Here is a 26,322-nt window from a genome sequence, read left to right as displayed (position 1 = left end):
TCAGGATATTGAAATTGGGACCACTGCATAGGCTTACTGACCCATGTCTGCTAAAATTCTGTAGGCGTATGCACATTTTGAAATCCCAGTTGTTTTTAATATAGCACTGTACCATGTCAATGACCCTCCCAAAAGACTGTCAAAATACTCACATTATATCCTGGCAAAGTGTATTGCCACTGTTGAATGACAAATTAATTATTTTATTCAAATCTGTTTCCCCATTGAAGTCAGTGGAGCAGTCGTTCTGTGAGACCTGATGTCATGCCGTCTTCTTCATGCTCTATGAGTCATTCTAGATCATCCCTGAGACAGGAGTCTCATGGTGTGTGCAAGGCAAGCAGCTGCTACCAGGGCCCATTATCAACAAGGTTCAGGGTGCATTAGCAGCCGAAGCATGTGCATGAACAGCCACGTTTGGCCGACAATAAAATGGTGCCTCTACACTAGTTAGATAAGGATAGCACCCCCCCCCCCCCACCCCCCAACTCATCCTGCCCTATGCCAACATGGCTGCTCGATCATAAGGACATCAAGAACAACGCCTTTCTGCTGCTTCTGGGAGGAACAGTGCACTCACACACAGGGAATCTGACATAGAGCAAATTGTCAGACAGTCCTGAATGGTGGTCCTGTTGGAGGGGTTGAACAGGGTAAAAATCTCCATTTAGCAAAATGAATATAAAAAATGAAATGGAAATGATTTTTGCAGCCATGGCTCACTGCTTGCTCTTGTCTGTACTCCAGATTCCCTACCAGGAGCTTGGGGGGAAAACCCTTGTGATGTCCGTCTACGACTTTGACCGCTTCTCCAAACATGACATCATCGGGGAGGTAAAGATCGCCATGAACCAGATTGATCTGGGCCAGCCCATCGAGGAGTGGAGAGATCTGGAGAGTGTAGAAAAAGAAGAGGTAATCACTTTACCTTCTCACTGATTTATTCGCACTTATCATCTCATTGTCTCTATCATTTTCAGACCTGGGTTACATATATATATTTTAGGTCAAATTCTGAACTGGTCCGGTGTGTGGGTGTACTGTGTATGTGCAGTACAGTACGTGTACTTGTGCGTGTATGTGAGTGCGTACACAGTAAAATGTTCAGTGTTAATTCAACTCTAACAGATAACATTTGGTCCCTCTCTGGACCTGCCTGCATGTGCGTGTATGTGAGTGTGTAGTTAATGTATGCCTGTGTGTGTGTGTGTGTGTGTGTAAAACTCTCACTCTGTGCTCGTTTCTCCCACAGCCAGAGAAGCTGGGGGATATCTGCATCTCCCTCCGCTATGTCCCCACAGCTGGGAAACTCACCATCTGCATTCTGGAAGCGAAAAACCTCAAGAAGATGGACGTGGGCGGGCTCTCAGGTGAGCAAACAGCCAAGCACCATTACGCACTGCACCATTTCAGAAAAGTCTAGGAAACAAAGTCTATGAACAAACCTAAGTTGAAGCAGCCAGTTACAGCAAAAATACAATTGTGGGATTTGTTGGAAGCATAATTCCAAGGCGCTGCATCACAGAAATGTGAGGGGGAAATGATTAATGTAGCCATTGGCTGGTCTTTGTGCAGATCCCTATGTGAAGATCCACCTTCTGCAGAATGGTAAGAGGTTGAAGAAGAAGAAGACCACAGTGAAGAAGAACACCCTGAACCCTTACTACAATGAATCCTTCAGCTTTGAAATTCCTTTGGAGCAGATGCAGGTACAGTACACTGTTCCAATATTAGTACTGTTGTATTCTTTTTATGGAAATCAGGAATTTAACTGTCCTACTTTACGGTAAGTGGCCCAAATACCTGCATGAAGGTACAGAGAAACTACTGCGTGTCTATATATCGCTACAGCGCACAATTTCATTTGCTTGTAGATAATTTTCTTCCCTACACAATTATAATATTAAATTTAAACCTACAGAGCCCAGTTTAAGTACAGTGTACATGCCCACTGCAATTACATTGCTCGGACCACTGTAGATACTTAGTGTTTAGATAAGCAAGGGCCACTTTACCTTAATGACAAAGTCAGAATGATGTGTCTCAAGTATCTCATATTTTCCACCAGATTTGATGTAGGTGTATATCTTTTGTTAAAAGCAATTAAATGAAGATGTTTATTTTCATTTTACTCTAGAAAATCCAAGCTGTGGTCACAGTGCTGGACTATGATAAGATTGGCAAGAATGATGCCATCGGCAAGATTTTTGTTGGCAGCAAGGCATCGGGCACAGAGCTGAGGCACTGGTCCGACATGCTGGCTAACCCTCGACGCCCCATTGCCCAGTGGCACCCGCTCAAGCCTGAGGAGGAGGTGGATGCCATTCTGGCGGCCCTGGCTGGGAAGAAGTAACCCCCCCCACTTCACACCTCCACCCTCACCCCCCACCCCCACCCAACTAACCTACTAACCGACTAACTTGATATCCAACACTGCATGGCATTCATGGATTACCAACAAAAATCAAACAAAAGCTGAACAAAAACAACCACAAAAAATGTAAAAAATAAAGTTAAGTGACTAACAACTGAAACCTTTTTTATATAGACCTCAGCAATTTCCATACGCAGAAAGACTGTACAGTGAATAGGGAAAGTATTTATATTGGATAACTTGTAATGTACCTTTAAAAAGGCATGTTGCTTCAGAGGTAGTGAACTGCACTATTGCTCATTTGCAACTGAGGAGGGGGAGTTTTAGGCACTAAATTAGGAACCCAGTTGCAAATGATATCTGGGGAAAAACAGGCATTTATTTGGTATAGAGGTATGTATGGCATCTTCACCATTCTGCTCCCTTTCCTTCATAAACGGTATGCTAAACGGCTGCCTGGGGCTTGGTCCTCAGGAACAGCATGCTGGTGGGGGCACTCATAAGGTGCCTGGCATACCCCCATATAAACCAGCTATCATACACGCCTGATTCATGTCTGCAGTCCTTTCCTGGGATGAATAAGGCATAGGGGACAAGAAATATATGGGATTGACCATGTCATCTAAATCAAAGCTTTAGTGTTTTATTTTTCCTTCTCCTCAGCCATATTCTTAGGTACAGTGTTTGTGAAATATTCAGTGAGACAAACACCATTCTTTGTTAAGTGTAACAGTCCATATGGTTTGGGGGGGAAAGGTTTGCAATGATATCCAATGAGTGGCTACTCAGTGCTCACCTGACCTGAAACGCAAATCCTGTATAGCTTCGAACATTAGCGTGTTTCATTTTCTTAGCGTAACCTAAAGTATTTAACAGTTTAGTTAAATGGCGCATGAGAACTACACGGCATATTTGTAAGTAGTAGCATATCTGTTGCTCCCTACTCGAGCGATGCCCTAAGTACTGATGTGTCCATTGTTCTGATGTAGATATCTGTTTTGAGACAAGGTGGGTTCTTCATGATTTTGAGTATTTATTGGGCAACTGTGTCTTCCACAATTTTAACTTCCATATAACCTTCATTGGAAACTGCAAACATGAAGCTCAACAGGCATCTACAGTATTGTACTGCCTGCAATCTACCACATACTGTATCAGCACCTGTAGTTTCAAATTATGATCCAAAGCTATGCCTATTTACTCACTGGTTCACAAATCCATGCATCCCTTTTACCAAGAGAACCAACTCTTTTGCAAAGTCATGAGATGTGAAAAAATATTTTACGTCAAAGAAACAATGCAATTGTTTTCCTTTTCCTCTTTTATTTCACATCAATGGGACCTCACCCTAAAGCACTTTACAGTTGAATACGTGTTGAATTCTGTTTTAACATGATACACAAAAAATATATTAAGCTTTATTTTTGTTTAGGCAAAAAGTAATACAATTGTTGCCTGAACAAAACTAAGGAATAGGTCATTTGAAATGTATATTACTAGAATGGTTTATAACATTTTCATGTTTTTATTGTTGCTGATTCAGCTGTCATGTTTTTAAATTATCTCACAGTGCAGGCTATGCCTTAATATAAATATACACATGCATTTTTTATTTTTTATTCATGTTTCATATTTATTATTTGATTGGATGGAGATTGTCAAAAAGAAGGTACTGTTATATGTGTTTCAAATGTGAATTACAGAACTGCTGAACTGAATTGCACTATAGGGTAATTTTTTGTTCAAAAAGTGCTGCAATTGTTTTTCTTATGCGTGGTGTTATGCTGAATCATCTTGAATCTGCATTGTGTGGTACTCAAGGCAGTCTGGCCAAAGATTGCTCATTTCTATTGAATGTGCATGGAAAGGATGAGAGTGAAATACTTATGAATTTGCCTTTAAAACATGCTTTTTAAATGCCTTTCTGCAGACCCTGTATTCAATTCACCTGACATTTTTTTCACAGTGTCTGTCTGAGAATTTGGTGTCCTGGGGAGAATGCATTATAATATGCTGCTCAGTTCCAGGGAACAGCTTGCATGCTGTGCTTTTATGTAAATACTGGCACTAGCCAAGGTCAAAGGTGGCACTTGTGTGGATAATATATACAAACATCTGGCCTGTGACTGGGAAGTAGTCATTTCCTCAACTGAAATCCTCAGGTTGCTCAAGAGATGCAGTCCCTCTATGCATAGAGAAAGCATCAATGCTTGTCGGAATAGAACTTGTTTTGCTTACCTTTCCTGTCGCACTAGCTTGAAGGGATGGGTTGGTCCTAAGCAATGTAGTTCACCTCCTTCTGATATTGTATTATGTTCATACAATGTGCTGAAAAAACATCTGCAAATTCTGAAAACCATCAACGCTTTGGATTTATTCCTCCTCACAGTCTGACAGGAGCCCTAATGTTTATTTCATTGGCTTTCAGGAAGCCCATTCACTGAATAAGTTTATTTTTATTAATAAAATAAAATAAAATTAAAAATGTAAAAAATAAAAAAAGTTATAAAATACTGAAAAAAATGATTGTTTATCGCGTCCAGCACACTCAAATTGTATCTACAAAATTGATTTAACTGATGCAGATGTGAATACACTGGTTGAGGCCAGATAGTTTGTGAAATCTTACCTTTTTCTGTGCATTAAGATCCCCTTGAAAATGAGTAAACTGGTGAACAAGCATGGGGGGGCTGCATTCTTAGAGAATTTATAAAGACCTTTCCCCATATAAATATGGACAACTATAAGTATGGAAGGCAAACAAAAACTCTTCGGATATTTTCTTTTTGAACATAGATCAGCTGAGCCCCTGAACTGATCGCCATTGATTTAAAAACATCTGTATTTATATCTTGCGTTCTGCATTAACATTCCCTCCAATATTGTTGTACAACTCAAATTACTGTATGTACAATATTGATGAGATTAAATTGGATGCAATTCGTTTGAACAGTGTGATTTGTTTGAGCCAGCTGAAATATTGTTGAAAGTATTATTCCAGACGTCATTTCAGCATAATGATTGACTTATGTTTTGACAAATGGCCAATCAATTGGAAGAACCTTGCCCCATACCTTCACTAACAGTTGTTAAATAATTACAGTGCAAAAATTATACATCAAAGCTCTCTCAGAAAGACCAAACATATTTCAATGTCATCTCTTTCCTCTATTGATCCAGAAACATAGCAAGTAGGAAAATAGAACAAAATAGAACATGCAAGCAATCAAAAATCCATTGGTGTGTAATTTTGCCTATATATACATAGATCATATTTGTTAATACTGCATGTTTCTATACAATATTGTAAATAGCAGCATGTTTTGAAGACAAAGGAAAGATATATTGTGTAAGTGCGTGCCATTTGTCATTTTAATAATAAAATGAAGAAAAAAAGATGCACTGACTGTATATTTTCTAAATGAAATAAATCTGTATTTTCTGAGAATGGGTATGGGAAAGAATGTACAAAAATAATATAATTAGTAATATTCAGACTCTATCCATGCCTGAACTACATGTGAACAAGAGTATTGTTTAGTGCTGTGTGTGAATTAATGTAGGATGATAATCTTGCTGCATGCTTGTTATGTTTTTGTGAATTTTCATTGTGTTTTTTAATTTTGGTTTGTTCAGTACTTAATCTTTTTTTTTTCTTTTCCAATAAACAGCAGTAAACATGCCAGTTGTCTTGCACATTGGGGGCTCCAAGGTGAAGTGATTAGAAATTCCATTATTCGCCTGTTTCATACATCATCTGAGCCGGGCAGTATGGCAGTGTTACTGTCTGCATTTTAAAATAATGATATTTATGAAATAATGGTTGATTTTTATTATGATTTTTTCCAGCGTTAGAATAACACATTTAACATATTAATTTATGTTATAATTAAAATAACAACTTTCATCTATCACTGCTATTGTGAAACTGCTAAAGAAATGGGAAATTGCTAAATATTTGCATTTTTATGGACAAACCACATGGTTGAATTGAGATTCTCCCTTTTTTTAAGAATTTCAAAATTTTTTAAGAATATTTTTTATGCACTTACTTTTTTGTTTGATTTGTCTTAGCTACCATACTTACTTCAACATTACTACTGGTATTTAGTCTTGGTAAACAAGCTTATAACAGTAGTCTGAAGGGGGAAATTAAGAGAACACCACTTCCACCACAGCTTCCTCAAGTCTTGGAGTCCCCTTTGTCTACTGTATTCTAAACCTGTGTTTTGTGCCTGCTTAACAATACTGTCTATATTGTTACAGGATTTGGTTTACAACATTTGACTGAACAACATGTGTGTATGTGTGTTTACAGATTGTTGAACAAAATAAAATAAAGCCATAAGACTTGAGCACTAAAACATAGAGCTCAGCTGTGTAGAATATTTACTTACTAAAAACATATCTCTGTTAGCTCAACCCTGTGAATAGCTTTTGCGTATTAAGAGCACTTTTCGGTCCTGTATCATTTCAACTGGTGTACCTTATCCTGTTGCAGCAAAAGCCATTTTGTCATGTTTAGCTTTTGATATTTTGAGTCAGTCTTTTGTTTTTGTTTCCCTGATATTTGTTCACTTCTTAATTTTGTATTTTTGAACTGTTATTCAGAAAATAAGAAGAGAATGCTAGTTGCGCTTAGAGTAATGCCAATATGTGTGAGGGGTTCTATGTCATCTGCAATTTATCTATTTTTATTATTATGTGTTGTGTGCTGTACTGTAGTGTTTGAAGGGTTAATATTATAACCCTAATGATTATGTATAGTTTTGATGCGGATCTGTTTGCATTTTTTGTTTGAATCATTATTTTATATTTGTTTTGAATGTTTCGCCCTCTGTTTTCCTGTACTGATTGTGTGGGCTGGGCTGCTTGGTGGGGGATGTACTTGCATCATCCTGGTATGGATTAAATTGGCTTATTCTGATTGGCTATTGGAATACTTGTACCAGCATGTAGTATGTAAACCATTTGTTGCATCTGGCTGTATACTTATCAATGGCAAATGAACGCACTGATGAAAGCATTTAGCCGAAACATTTGCTCTCTAGTTCCTTTTTTCTTTTGTATATAGTTATTCTGTCACATGCACCTTTAAGTTCGACACTGATGTAATAAATTAGACTACGTTTTGGAACTAGTGTGCTTGTCCTAGCCTTTTGATTTGCAGTGTGCATAATTACTTTTCGTATTTTGAAAATGTAAAGTTTTTTCACTTGTTTGTTTTGAATTTTGCAAGTGTTTTATGCTAACCCTGTAAAGGGATGAACCAATGAACTGTAGGTCTGTTTGTTTCTTTTTAGCAAGCATTTTCAATGCTGAGAAACTCCAGTGATGTTCACATCTGACAACAGAATTAACCACAAAACGCTGCTTTTATGAATATACTGGGCGCAGCTGTTTGCATCCAATTCCTGGTTCGCTTTTATTATGAAAACTGGACATGCTTAGCTTGGGTATTCAATCTCTTAATAATCTAAAAGTAGAGATCAATAATTATTAGCTGATGGAAATAAAATATGTAGATAATGTGAACGGTAACCACTGAGCAGTATCTATCATCAGGATAAAGTATGTCACAATAACACAAATAAATACATATGTTTGTGTGTGTGTGAGGCGGGTAAGATAAGACCTGGTGATTGTTTACGCCAAAGTTTTATGTTGACATAACCTCCACAGTGATTTGGTTTGTTATAAAACAAATCATGTGTAACATGCAATTATCTGTTCTATATACATACTCTATGGATTACCATTCTGAATATGTATGAAACAGTTGAATATTTCAGTTATTCATAAATCATCCAAACAGTAATGAAATGGCAGGGAAAATTTGTATGTTGGTGCAAGCCCTTTAAATAATTAGTAGTGTGTGAAACCGAGAAGGCTCACAGTTATTAATTTCAGTGCAGACACTGATATCAGCATTAATCTGTCCATTTCTGTTTTTCTTCCCTTCTTTAATGGATGTGCTAAAATAAGAGGTAAATATGTTATATGAAAGAAATCTGCAGTTCTACTCATGTACAGCCGTTGTTTAACCATTTAAACTTGTTGAATTCAAGATAGCAGCATTGCACTTTTTAAACACATTTTCTGTCTAACACTCAGACCGTACAAAACATTTATAACTTCATTAGTTTGAAATTGTGACCATGGACCTTTTAACAACCATATGCAAATGAAACTGGCTTAAATTAACTGTCATAACTTTATATATATTAAAAAATGATATTATGCCGCTAATGACATAACATCATAGATCATGTATTATGTATGACGCAAGCTTGTTTGTCAGTAGTTATTTTGATTTTGTAAGGTTTATGAATCTACCATAAGAATGTAAAGTGAATGTAAAGTGTTATTTTCTTATTATCTTTTATTTTTATGAGAAAACATGATAAGGGTTTTTGGGATTTAAAAAGGGAAATCATAATGTTCGTGCTTTTACAGCTCTGCTTTTGGCAACAGAATTTATTTCCTCACCATCTGCAGAGGAGTGTGATCAGGCCTCAGTCAGTGAATCATTCTCCAATTCCTTGTTTGGCTTTGCTCTGTGTCCACTCTGACCACACCGAAATCTATTTTCCTTAATACTTGGGACGTCAGACTGCATCAGGACCGGTGGGAAAGGGGGGGGGGGGGGGCGCTGTTCTCACCGCCAGAAAATGAAAAGACGACAGTTAGATTCTGTTACAAACTGTGCGGGGATCCGGCTCACCTTACACTCTGTGGCCACTGCGTTCCAGAGTCCAGTATGCAGAGAGCTTTCTGGAGAGCCGCCATTACACCATCGCCGCTAGTCTGTAACCGCGGTCACGGCGCTGCTCTCCGATGACCCTCCTTCCATCTCGCCCCGCCTTCCTATCTCCACAGTACAATAATGTCCCAAAGACTCTTCCCCCTTTCTCTCTTTTCCTCGTCTCCTTTTTAAAAAAAGAACCCTGTTCGTTCCTCTGCCTGGGCTTGTTCTAGTCCCAGCGTTGTCGTGCGTGTGCTCCTGTCAGTGATAGTACCTTATGTGGATCGCATGCTTCAGCCCCCCAACGGGGCGTTCTGCAAACAAAGCTGCTCCCGACTCCTACCAGTCTGGCATTAATGGACATCTGCACATTCGCAATCATTAAGTCTTCAAAGGAACCAAACATTAAATATCTCAATACAAATTTATCATATGTGTTTCCAACTCTGTACTACGTCAATAGGAAATAAATAAGCTTTTTAATTATACTTGTCTTTGTTGCTTCTTCCGTTGGTAATTTTTTTTTGTTTTTTACAGGAATGCGTGTTGCTTTTTTATGTGTAGGAGCACATAAAATATTCATCCTTCTCTGTCATGTTTTTTCAGGTTCTGCTGTGATTTAATTTTAATTTTAAATTTAATTTTAATTTTCATAATTATATACTTTTTATGCCCAGGGAGGCGTATCAGATTGGGATGTCACATTGTACTATAAATATGTAAATTAGCCAGTGCAGTAGCAATGTAAAATTATGTACCAAGATGTCCTGTTCAATCAGCCAATTAAATTAGCTTTACCAACCTTGTAAGCTACTGACACATCCATGAAAACACAAACCGCTATGTTACAGCTCACTGCAATAACATGGCATTCTGTGATTTTCATTTGCAGGTGGATTCTAGGAAACAATACAGGAGATGGCCACTGGGTAGCACTGTGTGCCATGTATGCTGTCGTTCACTCTTTGGCAATAAAGATCCAGGGACAATCCTTTGAAATGACATAAAACCTTTGGAGTTTATTAGGCATTCAATTATAACAGCTCCACTTTAACAAACAAAGTAGCACTCCTGTACTTCACTGTGAAATGCACTCAAAAGTTGTGATGGCAAACATATCTGTGAAAGATTTTAGTATCTGAAAACAGTAAAAACATAGGCTGCTTCATGTAACATGCAGAGGAGTAATCCTGTAACAGTGTTCACACTGCAGGGGCAGCTTGCTCTCTATCCGTGGATGAAGGCACAAGGGGTTTAAAGGGCACCTTGTTACTCAGTTAGACTATAGGTCGAGTACAGGAAATTGGAAAAAAAAAAGAAAGAATAATACATACCACATGAAACACATGATTCAGTGGCAGTGCATTTATGGTGATGTACAATATAATATATGTATGTCAGCCATGCAAAAGGTGAAAATATCATTTCATATCGTTTCATTTTAAAGCAGTGCGTCCTACTAAACGAGGCACTATTTGGAGTGTCCTGGTGAATGCTTTATACATGGTCATGAAAGATAAATATCAAAGGAAAAATAAACTTTATATAAGGCACACAATGTCTAAAACCAAATAAAGGATAATAAATAAAACATTCACTAAACGTGGAGGTTAGAAACTGTCTTCGCACTGCTTCCCTGTTATGCCTCACATGACATAGTGAAAGTGCTCATTATAGAAGGGGTGCATGGGTGGGGGAAGGAACACTTTGCTATTGTGTCATTGTGTACTTTTATGGAAATGGAATTTAAAACAGCATATATTGAAACAAAATATATTATCCAGACCAGAAAAGCAATTGAGACATATCAGTATTTATGGGTCAAATACAAAGTACTGCCACATTCAGGTAAAAATTACCCATGGCTGTGATATTCATTTTTCTTAAAATTTTAAAAAATGTTTTCCAAAATTATTTAAAATACCTTGCAGTATATCCCATTTCCATAAAGGTACTTTCTGTGCCAGTGTTCATGTACATAGTTAGACAGACACACTGACATAATCAGGTTTCCATTCTCTTCTATGACTGTTCAATTAATTATCTTTAGATAAAGACAAGCTCTCCGCCAGCCTGTGTGCTATTGCCATGTACTGACCCCGTGGTGTGGGTGCTCAATATAATAAGGTGTGATCAGGCATGCAGACAAGCAGGGGGGAGAAATACTGAACTCTTCATGTTTCTTATTGTTTCCTTGTTCAATCGAGAGTCCCTTGCTCCCCGCAACCCCCCCCCCCCCCACCCCCCGCAACAAAAAAAATACAATAAAATTCTGGGATCAGCAGATCACCTCTCTTGGGGTGTGGGGGGTGAGGGGGTGTAGGGGGTGGAGTCAGGCAAGCTCCCCCCCCCTCACTTTGACAGCTTACTTATGACTCGGATCAAAGCCCCGTTCTCATCCTTCAGCCTCTGATTGTCAGACTTGAGTTCTGTCAGTACCTGAGGAAGTGGGAAAGAGGAAGTGACATCAGGAAGCAAATAAAAACCTCTTCCTTCTTGGACACCCAGTTTGGAAAATAAGTGTGCTGCTTCACTGTACATAATGGGTCAGCAAATTTACAATCTGTGAAGTGCATAAAAAACACAAAAATCATCTTTTACATAACCTTTGACACTCTCCATGTGCAATGTTGACCTTTGAATATTTCTATTCCAGATTAATACAATCATTAATCTAACAATGCATCCAATCTTATTCACAACAGCAGTGTGGCAAGCCTTTTTAAATGAATTCAAATGCAATGGAAAGACAGTCCTTTCACTGCAGATGTGAGGGAGGACAGGGCACAGCACGCTGGTGGCAGGAGGTGACAGCATTTTGAAGGGGCAGAGGGCATCAGGGATGTGCAAAACAGGAGAGAGTAAGGCACACCCCTGTGTGTGCAGCATCACGAGCGCTGAGAGAGAGAAAGAGAGACAGAGGCCGGGACTGCGCGTCTATTTCCAGAATCTGGGTCATTTCTGCTCAGATGAAGCTCGATATAAAAATAACGGCAGTCTCGTGTCCACTGAACTACACAAACCACCCAGCGCATGCACCCAGCGCACACACACACACACACACACACAAACATACACACACACACATACAAACACACGCACGCACACACACACACACACTAGGGCCTGCAGCTCCAATGAAAACATCTGCCGTTAATTGGTCATGTGCTTGTTTGGAGAACCGGGCCAAATTGTACACCAGACAATGGCTTCCCACAGGGCTGCCCCCCGTGCCAGGGAAAACACACAGAGTGGCAGGTGCCAGGCCCTTTCTTAGACGCTCGTCTCTCAGGAGGAGCACAAAGGCAGCGGTTGTCTCAGTTCTCTCCCGCCCACATCCCGCCCCCCGTTGGAGCGAATTGAGCCCACAGTTCTAGGTCCTCGTGGTGGCTTGGGTTTGAGCCAATGAGCCAATGGCGGCGCTCGGCAGAGGCCAAAGAGCGTCCGCATTCCACACCCACTTAGGCGGAATCAAAGCGGACAAAATCAGACTGACGCTGTGCCCACTCCGCGTTAGAGGAGCAGAGTGTGAGAACATCACAATAATGAAGCCGTTTCTTACATACAACACAACGTTCCCAATTTATCTGAGCATAGAATTTAGCTGATTACCTTTATAAATCTTTATCAAGCCATTTCGGTCATCTTTATCAGGGGTGTAAATAATTTTGGTGGGACTGTATGCCTGCATTTAAACAAGCCTATCCATTTAGAAAAGTAGAAAAAACAATGAAGATATGACCACTTAAAGCACACCTCGAAAGGCCATGTTATGTGAGCACATAGGAAAGTCCACCTAGGCTGAAGCCCATTTGCCTGTCAATCTGTCACCTACACCACCAGCTTTCCCCACTACACAGATTCCCTGCTTAATCTATTATCTCTCACAGGTCTGGAATAAAACTTCAATTTAGCACTGATGTGACAAATCTGATTTAATGCACCAGGTGTTTAAATGCTCTGGCGGAACATAAGCCCACAGTTGCGATGTGGGGGGGTTGGGCGCGGAGGGGAGGGGGGGGGAGCTGGACCGAGGGGCTGTGGTGACCCGCACATTTGACCATTTCCACTTAAGTTAAGCCTCATAGTTTTGAAGCAAGGCCAGCTTTATAAATAGAATGAAAGGCACCATGTCTAGACAGGAGCAGTGAAAGGCAGCAGAGGGCACACAGTACTGACTTCACTGGAGAGAGAGAGAGAGAGAGAAAGAGAGGGAGGGAGGGAGAGAGAGAGAGAGAGAGAGAGAGATAGAGAGAGAAAGAGCAAGAGAGAGAGAGAGCCAGAGGGACAGGCAGAGAGAGAGAGAGAGCCATAGAGACAGGCAGGCAGAGAGAGAGAGGAGAGCTAGAGGGACAGGTAGAGAGAGAGAGAGAGAGAGCGCCATAGGGACAGGCAGACAGAGAGAGAGAGAGGAGAGCTAGAGGGACAGGTAGAGAGAGAGAGAGAGAGAGAGAGAGAGAGACACATGGCTCAGAGAATGCATGGCTCAGTGAAGGAGCTGGGAGTGTTTTGGGGGGGGGGGGGGGGGGAAACAGACCTGCCTGGGACCACAGCAGCAGAGAGGAGACAGGTGAAGGAGGACGCAGACGAGCAGGTGGAAATGTGGAGACAGGGGTGGAGGTGGAGGACGGAGGTGGAGGTGAGGAAGGGGGCAGGGGCTGGGGGGTGGGGTTAGAGGTCCTCAGTTTCGGGCAGGGAGGCCATCTCTGAGAGGCGGGCGAGGACCCGCAGCATGGCTCTGTTCTCAGCCTGGAGCCTCTCGTTCCTCCACCGCAGGGCCTGGAGCTGAGCCAGCTGGGGCAGAGCCTGCAGAGAGAGTGCAGGAAGGGGACAGTACAGAGAGAGAGAGAGAGAGAGAGGAAAGCCAGCATGCAGACACACACACACACACACACACACACACACACACACACAAACGCACATGCACGCATACATGTAAACACACACACACACACACACACACACACACACATATAAACACACACACACCTAAACACATACATATAAACATGCACGCGCACACACACACACACCACATGCACATTTATGGCAGCTCTTCCTCAAAGGATGTTGTCAACATAGCCTGAGAAGTAGAGGGAGAAGCGGTGTGCCTTAGGAGCGCAGGCACACTCTTGGGGGTGGGTAGTATTCTTGTCTTTCTCATGCCTGCACGGTTTCTCTGTCCTAGTAGTTTTGCTGACATAGTAAAGTCCTGGCGGGGGTTATATGTTGCCCACCCAGCTCTCTGTTTCTATATTTTGTACCCGTAGCTCTTCCCTAGCTGGCTTTGTATCCCACTCAAACCAAATGGACTAGTGGCACCCTTCCCCAAGTCACCCTGAAGCCTGCTCTGTCACCCGTATGCCTATCACTCCAGCCTCGCACCCCCCCCCCCCTTGCTTCAGGCAACCTGTCTGAAACGGACTGATTTTATATTTATTAACCCACATCCTGAGCTGGCCTGAGGAGGATGGGTCCCCTACTGAGCCTGGTCCTTCCAAGGTCTTCCAGGGAGTTTTCCTTGCCACTGTCGCCTCTGGCTTGCTCTGTGGGGTGGAGGCCAAGGTAAACTAAAGCATGCTGTGACAAATCGTTTGAAAAATGAGCTATACAAATAAAATCTGATTGAGTGATTGCTTAGTTTGTTAAAAGGTGGTTTGAGTGGGCTAAAAGTAATTTCTTGGTACTAAATGTTTTGTCAACTGATTTTTTCTGACTCTCTCTCTCTCTCTCTCACACACACACACACATACACACAGACACTTTAGCTCAAGCCAGAAGGACCCATAAAGCTGACCCATGGACTGCGAGACAAAAAGATAGGCGGACTGAGACAGACCGATACACAGACACACAGACAGACAGACAGACAGACAGACAGGAAGGGAGGAAGGAAGGAAGGACAGGGCGACAGTGACAGTGCGATGTGAAGGGGGGAGGAGGGGGCAGGGATGAACAGGCTGACCTTCTGGGCGGGCCAAAGCGCTGACAGGCATGGAATGTGTGACAGAGGACAGCCTGCTTCTGCTGCCGGAGCACCTCTGTTTATGCTCTGCATTTCAGAGCGCCCAGCTAACACTAACACTCATCCACATGCGTGTCTTCTGTCAAATACAGTACAAATCAACTGGCACCACCGCACGAATGTAGCTGCTCTCACACGTCGGAATTCTCTTTTTGCTTTTGGGGGAGGGGTGGGGGTTGGGGTGCATGCATCGGCTTGGTCTGTTGCTCCTCTGCCCCGTCCTTACAGACTCCAATACAGAACAATGTGTTTTCCCCTTCACTTTCACCATCTGGTGTCACAGAACTACAATGACAATACCATTCTGATAACAATCCAACCATACTGGGAGTGTTTCATATTACGTTATTACCACAAAACCATTCAGGGGATCTAGGGAGTTTTAAAGCGATGTCAAAGGGGGGAAAACTAATTTTGTGGAGGTGGAGACACAACTAATAATAACAGGTTTTTAATGATGCCACTCACTTTTCAGACATTCTACACGACACACACAGGGCAGCCAAAACACTTACGTAGCTCAAGTTCACTGACACTCCCGTCCAATAGTCTGATCTACTAAGAGACTGCTCTCTCCGGAAAATTTATGAGTGAGACAGAAATGCACAGATCAGAAGAGCTGGACCTCCTGTGACTTTCTGGTCTGCTAGTTGTATGTGACAGAGGAAGTCTGCTGCTTATTCAGTGAGTTGTTTCGGAAGGGCTTCATGGTGAACAGCAGTCGTGCCAAGAACGATTTACCAGCACATAAAACCACTGGGGTTAGCTGTGGTTATGGGGAGAAACCACACCAGACAAGCCCGAAACCACAGAGTTTGAAGTTTGAGGACACAGTCATGGTGAGGAGTTTTACATCTGCTTGCACTTAATGGCAATTTACATAACCTGACACATTACACCTCTCCCAAACACACTGAGGTCACAGAATGGAAAGCAGACAAGTAAAATGAGATATAACCTATTTAACAGGCACTCAGCGTGAGGCGTTTCATTACGATCTGCATGAGTCCACTGATCGTTTGCCATGCAAAAGTGCGCACAGAAGTAAATGTGAGTGGATGCAAAAACCCAGGCTGAGGTTTTTACCAGTGAAAACCCGACTGACTACAAAACTTCTCATTTCACCTTTTGCACTTGGAGTATTTTAGGAATGCTTTATGAACAAAAATGTGATGTTTCCTATTATTCTTCGAAAATAAGAGGAAAAAACTCTTTATGAATATACAATATGTGTCAGTGTTAGAAAAATCAGTTTGATAGCAGTCAGAAATTGAATGGGTCCCAGTCCTGGATTATTTTATAGCAGTAGCAACAGCATCGGCACCAGCACCCACATGACTACTACAACTGCTAATAATAATAACCACAAATCGTTATTTTTGATGATAAATGATTTTTTCTCATTTGTGAGAAAAAAAAGCCACATTCACAACAAATACTAAGAATTAGCACTTCCTTAACATTGCATCCTGTCTGTTGGTTGGCCAGTAACACGGCCACTTCTGCAGAAAGGAAGATGGCCCTGGTCCAACTCTAACAGTGAGAGTGTTCAGGACACGGTGAAGTGAATGACCGAGAATCCCAGAGAACGGGAGAGAAAAACAAAGAGGCGCTGGTGGGCAGAAAGACAACATGGCCGCTGGGTGTTCAGAGGGGGTGTGCGCGTGAGGAAATGAACACATTTGAGAGGCCCCCACGCCCCCCGACCACTCACCGCAGGCCCCCAACATTGTGCTAGCCCGCCTGCCCGCCCTGCTCTCAGGGCTGATAGCCACAGCGAAATCTCACTGGGCCTTCCTGCTGGGGTAACAGTGACAACACGGGGTCAAATACTCACCACTGCCCTCTCCCAACAGGGCGATACACACACACTTGGCTAGATTCAATCTAACATTAATGCTTGTCCTTAACTTTGACCTGGATTCAATCAAAATTTGTCCTTAACTTTAATTCAGAATTAAGTGCAATTGCTCATTTTTCTTCATAAACAGTCGAGCAAGTTCAGCGATCACCAAAATTACCTTGGCAAACTGCTTGTGAAGGCATTTCATTTCAATGACATTTAGAAATTTAGATTTTTAGTCATTTTTACCATCCCCACAAAAATCTCATATCCTAAGCAATAGATTTGAAATTGGTGATCCACAGCATCAGATTTGGACAGGTGTAGCATAATGGAAATTTAATATTATGTATTTATACACCTCAGTGATTTTGCGGTTTACTGACATTAACAAAATTTGTAAGAATAAAAACCAATCTACAAACCAATTTGATCTGGATTTTGATGTATCCTGGCATTGAAGAGGCCTAGATCGGGCCTAGAGTGAACTACTCCGCTTTATGACTGACAAGAATTAGACTTTCCACAGGCACCCAAATCTAATCAGGACAGTACATGTTGCTGGGTCCAATTTTGGAGAGTCCTAAAAAAAATACCTTGCAGCATCTGAGAACACTGTCCAAAATTATCTTTGTATCCTTGTGACACCCTCAAAACAGCTATGCGTTATCCATAACATTATACATTCAAAACTGTTCAAATGTATGTACGTCTGTCCTTCTATGACCATACTCTCAGGAACTGAAACATTGTATCACTTCTGTTTTACATGTCCACCGGCAGCCAAAGGACGTGCAAGTCAGAACTCCAAGGTTAAGTGGCTGACACAATCGCTGACTAGCCAGAGCCAGAATTAGGTAATTTTGTTCTGCAGCTGTGCTTTGTAGGAGGCCTGGAGGAGGCGAGGTAGGGGGGAGGGAGGTGGGGGATAAGCATGGCTTGTGTCTAATGAACCTGGTGCCCAGCTTACAGTGCTGAGCCAGCAGTGCCAGCCTCAGTGGTGCTCATTATATCTAACTGGACCTCACCTTCAGCTCTTCCTCCATTTCTGAGACCTTTTTCTCCAGGACACGCTTCTCCTTCAGGGGAGAGAAGATAAGGTGCAGTCAGTGCTGCTCCACTCATTTGAATAAGCACCACACCAGACTTACTCGAGACCAGCTTGCCTATTGATGATTTTGTTTTAAGCTTCTGTACCCTGCTATTCAATATATATATTTTAACTTTCTAAGATTAATGTGATATCATATTATAATGAAGTTCAATCAAACTGCTAAGTCATCACACAGGATATGACTCTTTGCTGAAAGATTTTTATGCAGAATGGCTTAATCTGGAATGTTTTTCATTTGATCCAGGGGGGTTTTCTTATTTCAAAATATATCTCAAGTCCTGCCCAGGATCTTAATATGGTATAAATAATGAATGCTGTGCAAAATGACTGAAAGACATTAGACAAGATAATAAAAGTAGAAGGTGGGAAAACAGAGGCAACACGGTATAAGATTAAATAAATGTAAAAGAATGATGTTATTTTTCAAGAGATGGTAAAGCAAAGTGAAAGCGAGAAGGAAGGGAAAAAAGTGATAATTGAGACAAATGTTAATGAGAGTAGACAAATGCACAGAGATGCATGAGAATGCTAATTTCCCTGAAGAAGGGGCTAAAGTGAAGCCTGTGCTACCTCTCTCATCATGATATTAACAAGAGGTGAATGTACCCTTTTCTCTGTCTCAAGCACACTGGACCTTTCAGATATTCGGTCCTGTTTCTGAAACACAAGAGCGCACAATTATCAGACAAAGACTTGCTTTGCAGGAAGTTTGTTCCACAAATTCCGCAAGCGTAGCTCGGCCTTTCTGTACTGTGGGAAGACAAAATATCTGAATTGCGTTTGTACAAAAGAAAAGAAAGTCTTGGAATTCCGGTCGGGTTGTGATACAGCTTCCCTCTGAATGCGAGCCAATAACCAACATGGATGACTGAGCCTTCCTCCGGTTCTAATCTTCCCTGGTGTCTCCTCTTGATCTTCCACTCCCTTGAACATGGTGGAAACATCACGGTTAGCGAGCCACTCGTGCTCCGGCCTGGTCAGTCGTGTGGATAAGGCAGTGCCGGATCCCATTGTTAATGCAGGAAGGGGAAAGGGGGGTCTCAGGCGAAAAGGGGAGCAGAGACGCACTTCAGGGGGTCATAAGTAAAGAGCGGCGGCGGGGCACCTGTGTGACTTTCTCCAGCTGCGTTCGGATGCTGGCCAGCTCCTGCCTGCTGTCCTCCAGCCGGGACTTCAGCTTCTCGTTCTCAGCCAAGGCGTCCTCGTACATCTGCAAAAACACATGCAATCTCAGGGCTGGGAACCAGTAACTGAGGAGGTCCGGAAAACTGGAGCAGCGTTCCGGGATTACCAGAAAAACAAGGAGTTTTTGAACGTTTCTTAGAACACGCCTGCCTGACTTGACTTACTGAGTTTCACAGTCTATTGCAGAAAAAACTTCATTTGAATTCCAAATTCAAATGACAACACATCAGTGTAGTGTTACTGAAGCAAATGTTCCTCTATATACTGTAGGATCCACGATCCCTCTTGCAAGTGGATCAGTTGATGCAGGGCTTTTACAGCAGGACAAGGAATCTTCAAGAATTCCACAAATTTTCCCTTTCAGCACCGCAACCTAGTTTGTCAAATGTAAAAACTCTTCTGACTGGATGACTTTGGAGGGAGGGGCGTAAGACTTGGAGAATAAAGGGGGAACATGGGGAATCACGCAGTGGGTCAGTTCACCTTCTTAAAGTCCTTGGAGCTGCCATCATCGTCCGCCTTGCTCAGCGATGCCAGCCTGTTCTCACGGCGGGTGTAAGAGCTGGTTCGGCCCAACAGCCGGTCTGTGGCACTGTCCCCTGAGCCAGAACCGGAGTCCAGCCTGCAGAGCAGTGGAGAATTCAACAATACGCCACCCCTCTGGAGAGCGGATTTAGGATGAGGTGTCCTCTTCACATCTTACCATTCAAATTATCCATGATGATTTGAATGGTAAAAATGACCAGCACAAACACTCCCACAACGCAGAACATGAACTGTAGAAATTGGCTCTTTACTGTTTGTGATAATCTACAACAGTTAAGCAAATTGGCAAAAATTAACTTACCAAAAGTTTTTTTTGTGAAGAAAAAATATTAATCTTTTTATCTCCATCTTGCATAAAGAGTAGGACAAGATGGCAGAATATTTTTTTCCACAAAGAAAGAACACTTTCATTCGAGTAAGAGAAAATCTAAATAGTTCTCTTGCAGCTTCCAAAGAGATTTTACAATTTAAGTGGTGAAATCTCATTGCTGTACACCTTTGACATGGACAGAAAGACAGACAGACAGACAAACATACAGGTAAACATACAAACATACTAAGGCAAATGCAATGACCACAGATCATGAGGTCAAAATGAGAAAATCCACTTACCTAGATGCCCTATCATGCTGCAAACAAAAAGAGAAACGACATGTCACTGAAAAAATAAACTATATGTGAAAGCTGTTAGGTAACTGATTTCTATTTAAATGCAAAATTACTATTAATCTGCAGGCTGCAGCATGTAATTCTTAAACAAAAAATGCCAATTCAATGCAAAAAAAAGGTTCTGGTCAAAAATACTTCCTTTTGAGGAAAAGGTAAACATAAATAAATAAATATACAAATAAATAATGACAAACAAAACTTATATCAACATTACATGTGACAGGAGAAGGGATTGGCAGCACACCAATGACCATGTGATGCACCGCTCACATTCCTGGGATTGGCAGAGTTTGTTCCGTTTATGCCTTTTCAGTAAGCCCCTGTTAATCTCTCAGTGGGCGATTGCTATCTACAAGCCCTCAGTGGGTCAATGACATCAGGCTAATAAAAGCCCATGTTTATGTCAGACCCTGATTCTCCTGTCACCTACTATTCTGTTTCTATTTAACATTTTCCAATGGATGACTTCGGTGCCCGCTTAGATGATGTGGAAGCCAATGGGGGCCCAAACCCCATTATCCTGGCCAGGTCTGCCATCTCATGGGGCCTAAATTATTCCATGCTGGCCTTAGCTGTCACCCTTGTTATTGACCTTGTGTGCATTGTTTGATTACAAATCTAAAAACTAAAAAGCCAAAACAAGAAAAAAAAGTCATTGTCCCAAACATCATGGAGGTCACAATAAATGCATGTAATGTAAAATGGTTGGGTCATTCTAGACTTGAATGATAGTGACTAGGTCTTTTATGTTTTTGCAGGGACTGAAGAGGCCCAGCAGGGACTAAGCAAGCCTAAGCTGACCACATCCATATCCCTGCTCTATGCCAGCCAGCCGGCCCACGACCCCTACTTTTTCTGCTCAGAGTGAAGTCCATCTTCATGGTATCATAACTACGGTGACATTTGCACATTGTATGGAGCATAACCCGTGCACACCGACACACCGAGCCTCTCTTCTCTTCTGTGGCAGTCTGAATCAGAGGCCTGCTGATTCTGCTCACTGCTGTGTGAGACGCTGCTTCCTGCTTACGAGTGCCATCAGGAAATCCCACTACTGTGATGCCACCATCCACATCAACAGAGAAAAACCCGCACGCACACACACACACACACACACACGGATACATGCACATGCACACACACACACACACACAATGACAGATACACATAGATATGCTTGTAGTGGCTATAGTGGAAATGAAATTGCCTGTCACACACACCAGGAAAAAGTAATTGAGTGCAAAAGCAGTCTCTTGAATCCTTCAGCCCTTGACACAAGATGAATCACCAAATAACCATTTGTGCCAGTTATGTAAAAAATGTGTTAAAAAAAAAAAAAAAAAAAGGTAGAACCATTTAAAATTATTTTTGGAAGCTACCCATTTCCCTTTCTAATATTTTGAACATGGATCCGGCCCGTGATAATCAAGGCCAAAGGACTTTCCCTGTCTGATACTCTGGAGTGAAGGAGCTACAATGCTGGTAGTAAACAATAAAAATATACAGTTCAATGTGTACCTTCAAAGTCAGGTACACAATAACTGCAATTTTGGCACTGACATGTCAGTTGTGTCACTAGAAGGGCAGAGTGCTCACTCAAAATGACTTTGAGAATAGTTTACAAATGATTCATAAAGGATGTTGGAAAAAGCCAAAAGCCCAAACCAAGATTTTATGATTGGAATCATGGATCTATAAAAAAACGTGACAACTGTTGTACTATTGTGTAGTGCATGTGTCAGACCAGTTTCCTCTTGGGCGTTTTACAATGGTGTAATTTCACCCTTTCAGGAAGAAAATCTCGATAAATATTTCTCAGAAAGGAAATCTGTGGCTTCTTTTATGTTTCTATATCAGTAGAAGGTAAAACAATAACTGTAAACATTCAATTGTAATAACTACAGTTTTTACAAAATAAAATAAGGGATTATTGCTTTTTTTATCATCCATGTTCATATAGAACATTTGTGCCACTTTTGATGGTTTTTAGATGTTTGAAAGTAGAAGGGAACTGTACGCTTGAAGAGAAAATGTTTTCACCAGCTGCTTCTTTGGCTAGCCTGAAATGGTTCCCCTTGTTTCATAATATTTTATGGTTATTTTTCCTTGGGAACTTGGGACCCCCCAGGTGCTGAAGACAGATCTGTTAAATTTCTGGAATAGTTGTCCAAGCCTACATCGAACTGATGTGAATCCTACAGAATTCACCTGAAGCAGTTCATGTCCTGTTGTAATTAATAAAACCTAGGATCAGGAGAAAGATGTGAGCCAATTATGGGAGGTATACAGATACATTCTGTGGCTCACGGGGCCCGTTTCAAAATTCTATCATGAGGCCCTCTCCTCTCCTTTCACTGCTGCCCCACTAACCACTTGCCTATATGAGCCCACAGAACACTGAAATTTCAAGCTCACCAAGCTTAAGATGTAAACGCTGAACATTATTCACAAAAAGCTGAAAGCATTGTGTTTGTTATTTCAAGCATTCACATCTCGAATTTTGAAAAACAAACATTAACACGTTTAATAAACATTACACGTCCATTGCATGAAGGCTATGCATTTTCATAGCTTTTAGGAAAGGCAAACATTATTGCTTGCTAGCTAGATAGTTATGCAGCAAAGGTTTTGGAGGCATGTCAGTGCTATGTTTGTATCAGAGACAAGCCTAAACATGGAGTGCCTCTCAGTAGTATTACATGAGAATATTGTAATATTTAGTTATTTTGTTTACTTTCTGGTAGCTGCCAAGGCTAGCTAGCGTCCACAGATGGATGTAAACAGGAGGTTATAAGCTGGAAGTTTGACATCTATAGTTGTCAAGGACGTTCTCAGGGAAAGGTCAGAGTTCAGGAAAGTACCCGGATGTGCCGTGATGTAACTGCGAATGACAAATGCATGGCTGTTTTCAGGGGAACTTTAATAAATTTGAGTTTAAATCTTACTATTTACTTTTTTCAAAAATTCTTGTGACCTCTCCGGTCTTCAGGGCCCGTTTCATTTGAAACTGTTGAAGCTGCCGCGGCATGCCTCTAGAGTCACAGGGCATCTCATGGTGGACAGTGATTTTGCCTTTTTTGGTGTTGTTTACTCCAGTTTCAGTTTTGTGCAACTCTGACTGTCCCCTTGCCCCTACATTTTCTCACTTGGATCTGGTTTCATCCTGAGCTCATTCGAGCAAGATGGGACAGTTCTGAGAAAGGAGGAGGATTTTTAGGGCATTCTCCCAGGCTGCAGGACAGCTCTTAATCTTCAGGAATGCTGGGAAGATGAAAGCGGGGGCTGAGAGATGCCATAGAGCAGGGATCTCAAGCTCCAGTCCTGGACAGCTGCAATAGCTGCAGGTATTTGCAATTTCCTTTCAATCAGCAGCCAACTTAGGTGTTGGAAACAAGGTCTCAGTCCCATTAATGGCTTAAACCAGGCAGTTAAATGCCCAAACACATCATAAACCAGCAGGCAGTGCGGCCCTTCGGGACAGCAGATCCATGTCCCTGCTATGAAGGAATTCTTGGCCCCTCTCAGACGTCCTGCCAGAGGTCACACATTGGCACCAGGCCTATGTGTGCCTGGCAGGTCAGATTTTGGGGAGAGAGGGCCCCGAACACCCGACAGGGCTTGCTGCTATTAGGCTCTGGAATCGTCTCCTGACTTCTGCCAAAAAACAAAAACAGCAGACGTATTACATCTGAAAACTGTCTATAGTCTATGGGGTCTCCACAGCCTGAGCCAGCAGTGCAGTTGGAGCATCTACCCCAAATGATGTAATACAAATGATTTCATGAATCATTCCATTCCATAATATTACAGCTATCAAGTTATGAGGAGGCAGTAATGGGTAAAGGACTTGGGTTGTAACACTTTGAGTGCAGGTTCATACCCCAGGCAGGGCATGGATGTTTTCCTCCTTAGCGTGATACCAGAGTCGCTTTGGCAAATATCCGGCCATTTAAAAGGATGATATGTAAACCATGTAAGCTACATACATGAACAAACATGTCATAAGGTCATTATGTAACCACATGCATTACAATGTAATACATATTTGGCAACAACAGGTCATTCAGTCCATACAGGCTTGCCATTTACCTATGAACTCAAGAATACACAGCACTGCATCTTGCCTGGACATGGGCACTCTGCCTCCACTACTAGGCCTGGAAAGCCATTTTACACATTGACAACTGTCATGTACCAAAGCTATGTGCCTGATTGCTAATGTATATCTACAGAGCTAAGATTTTGTCAGCTCAAAGACATTAGAAACTTCCAGAAAGTGGCGTGTGCCTCTTGTTAACACACCTCACTGCAATCTATATAGGACAGGATATTCCAGTGGAACAGAAGACATTGAAAAAATACAAAAATGCATATAGACGTTAGGGGAACAGAGACAGCTACTGGAAATTGTGTCTGTACTGATGGTGCTGAAAGACAAAAACCTTGCAGGTACAAAATATTTTTTATTCAGTGGTGACACTATAGAGTTAGGTATCTGGCTTCCATTGCACATTCCATCAGCAAAATTGCATTGGTGAATTATTTTATCATGTTTACATGGCGATAAAAACACACAACATTGTGGTTATAGCAGCAAACTCTAATAGGAATGCTGAGAAACTGACGGCAACAACTCAGGTTAAAAAGCAACAGATGGTGAGAGAGACTGATGGAGGCCTAGCCATTTAATGACTTCATTCAGTGCCATACTAGGGCATGCTCAGCAACCCAGACTGCCTTTCTTGTAGTTCAAAATAAAAGAGAATGTAAAACAAACAGACTTATTGTGCAGCCAACTGCTGCGCTGCTCACAAACCTAGCCTCAAAGCCACGAGCGCTCGCTAATTGGACGTGATGGAGCAGTTGTCCGCGTAAATGACAGAACACAGCTGTTGCTGCAGCAGTTCTGAGGCCTCTACCCAGTGTCTCATTGAGCAGGAATTTGAGCGCCTCTAGTCATCCTGCTCAGTCTCGCATGCCAGCTGAGGACTGGACATGTCTGCCATGCAGGCTTAGCAGGCTAGTCACCTTAGCCTCGAGCCACAGCATTAAACTACTGTGTGTGTGTGTATGTGTATGAGAGAGACTGTGCATATGTGTATATATGATCACATATATATAATCTTGTGAGTACATATGATGTATGTATGTATGTACGTTTGCATATATGCATTTATTCGCGTATGCGTGTGTCTGTGCATTTACTAAGCATATGTGCATGTGTTTTGAGTGTATGTAAGCTTGCGAGTACATATGATGTGTGTATGTATGTGTGTCTTTGCATTCATGCACATATACGCGTGTGTTCTGAGTGTGTGTTCACATGCATATGTGTTTGTGTGTGTATATATATATATATACACGCATGAGTGTATCAGTGTGTGAGAACATGTGCGTTTGTGTACATGTATGTGTGTGTCCAGTCATGTGGTGGCTCAAAGCTCCAGCCAAAGTCTCATTGAGTCCAGGCGGCCACCCCTAGTGAGCAGCTCCTCTGTGTAAATATTTATGCTGTGCTTCTGGGGCTGCCTGGCCTTATGTGGTCATAATGCAGACTGCAGCCCCAGCCAGCCGCCAGAGCCCAGCCCTGTCACCCCCAATGAACGGGAGCCAGAGCCAGGGTCAGCGCTCAGACTGGGGACCCCTCTGATGTAAGCGTTATTTATTATATCCGCCCGTGTGTGGTCCTCCAAGCTCCCCACAATGCACCTCTTCCGGCTCTTTAGTGGAGGGATAATTAATCCCACTCGACGAAACTGAAAGTGCAGTTTCCCCCTGAAGCAGCGGTATCAGCTTACACAGCTGGGGCCTAAGGCCTGGC

At 42.0% G+C, this 26,322-nt stretch overlaps 2 protein-coding genes across 12 annotated transcripts in view; one reads left to right on the top strand and one right to left on the bottom strand.

Annotated features, from left to right (window-relative positions):
• Positions 1 to 9,607, top strand: part of LOC118207780 (synaptotagmin-2-like) — a 102,664-nt gene extending 93,057 nt beyond the window's left edge. For all 4 annotated transcript variants that reach the window (XM_035381810.1, XM_035381813.1, XM_035381809.1 and 1 more), the window contains 4 exons: positions 748 to 915; positions 1,253 to 1,370; positions 1,576 to 1,709; positions 2,138 to 9,607. In XM_035381810.1, the coding sequence (XP_035237701.1) occupies positions 748 to 915; positions 1,253 to 1,370; positions 1,576 to 1,709; positions 2,138 to 2,353 (636 nt within the window). In that variant the 3' untranslated portion in view covers positions 2,354 to 9,607. The remainder of the gene's footprint in view (positions 1 to 747; positions 916 to 1,252; positions 1,371 to 1,575; positions 1,710 to 2,137) is intronic.
• A 504-nt stretch (positions 9,608 to 10,111) lies between these two features.
• The window catches only part of LOC118207782 (protein phosphatase 1 regulatory subunit 12B), a 39,440-nt gene continuing 23,229 nt past the window's right edge, over positions 10,112 to 26,322 (bottom strand). For 2 of the 8 annotated variants that reach the window (XM_035381816.1, XM_035381823.1), the window contains 7 exons: positions 20,445 to 20,461; positions 19,770 to 19,908; positions 19,207 to 19,311; positions 18,708 to 18,758; positions 18,016 to 18,066; positions 13,657 to 13,925; positions 10,112 to 11,558 (listed from right to left, as the gene is read on the bottom strand). In XM_035381816.1, the coding sequence (XP_035237707.1) occupies positions 13,791 to 13,925; positions 18,016 to 18,066; positions 18,708 to 18,758; positions 19,207 to 19,311; positions 19,770 to 19,908; positions 20,445 to 20,461 (498 nt within the window). In that variant the 3' untranslated portion in view covers positions 10,112 to 11,558; positions 13,657 to 13,790. Of the gene's footprint in view, positions 11,559 to 13,656; positions 13,926 to 16,858; positions 16,945 to 18,015; positions 18,067 to 18,707; positions 18,759 to 19,206; positions 19,312 to 19,769; positions 19,909 to 20,444; positions 20,462 to 26,322 lie in introns of all 8 variants that reach the window. The other 6 variants (XM_035381817.1, XM_035381824.1, XM_035381819.1 and 3 more) reach the window with 5 other exon arrangements.

The sequence above is a fragment of the Anguilla anguilla genome, chromosome 11, assembly GCF_013347855.1.
Source record: "Anguilla anguilla isolate fAngAng1 chromosome 11, fAngAng1.pri, whole genome shotgun sequence".
Lineage (NCBI taxonomy): Eukaryota > Metazoa > Chordata > Actinopteri > Anguilliformes > Anguillidae > Anguilla > Anguilla anguilla.
Note: the sequence above shows the minus strand (reverse complement) of the source record. Positions and strands in the feature narration are given on the sequence as shown.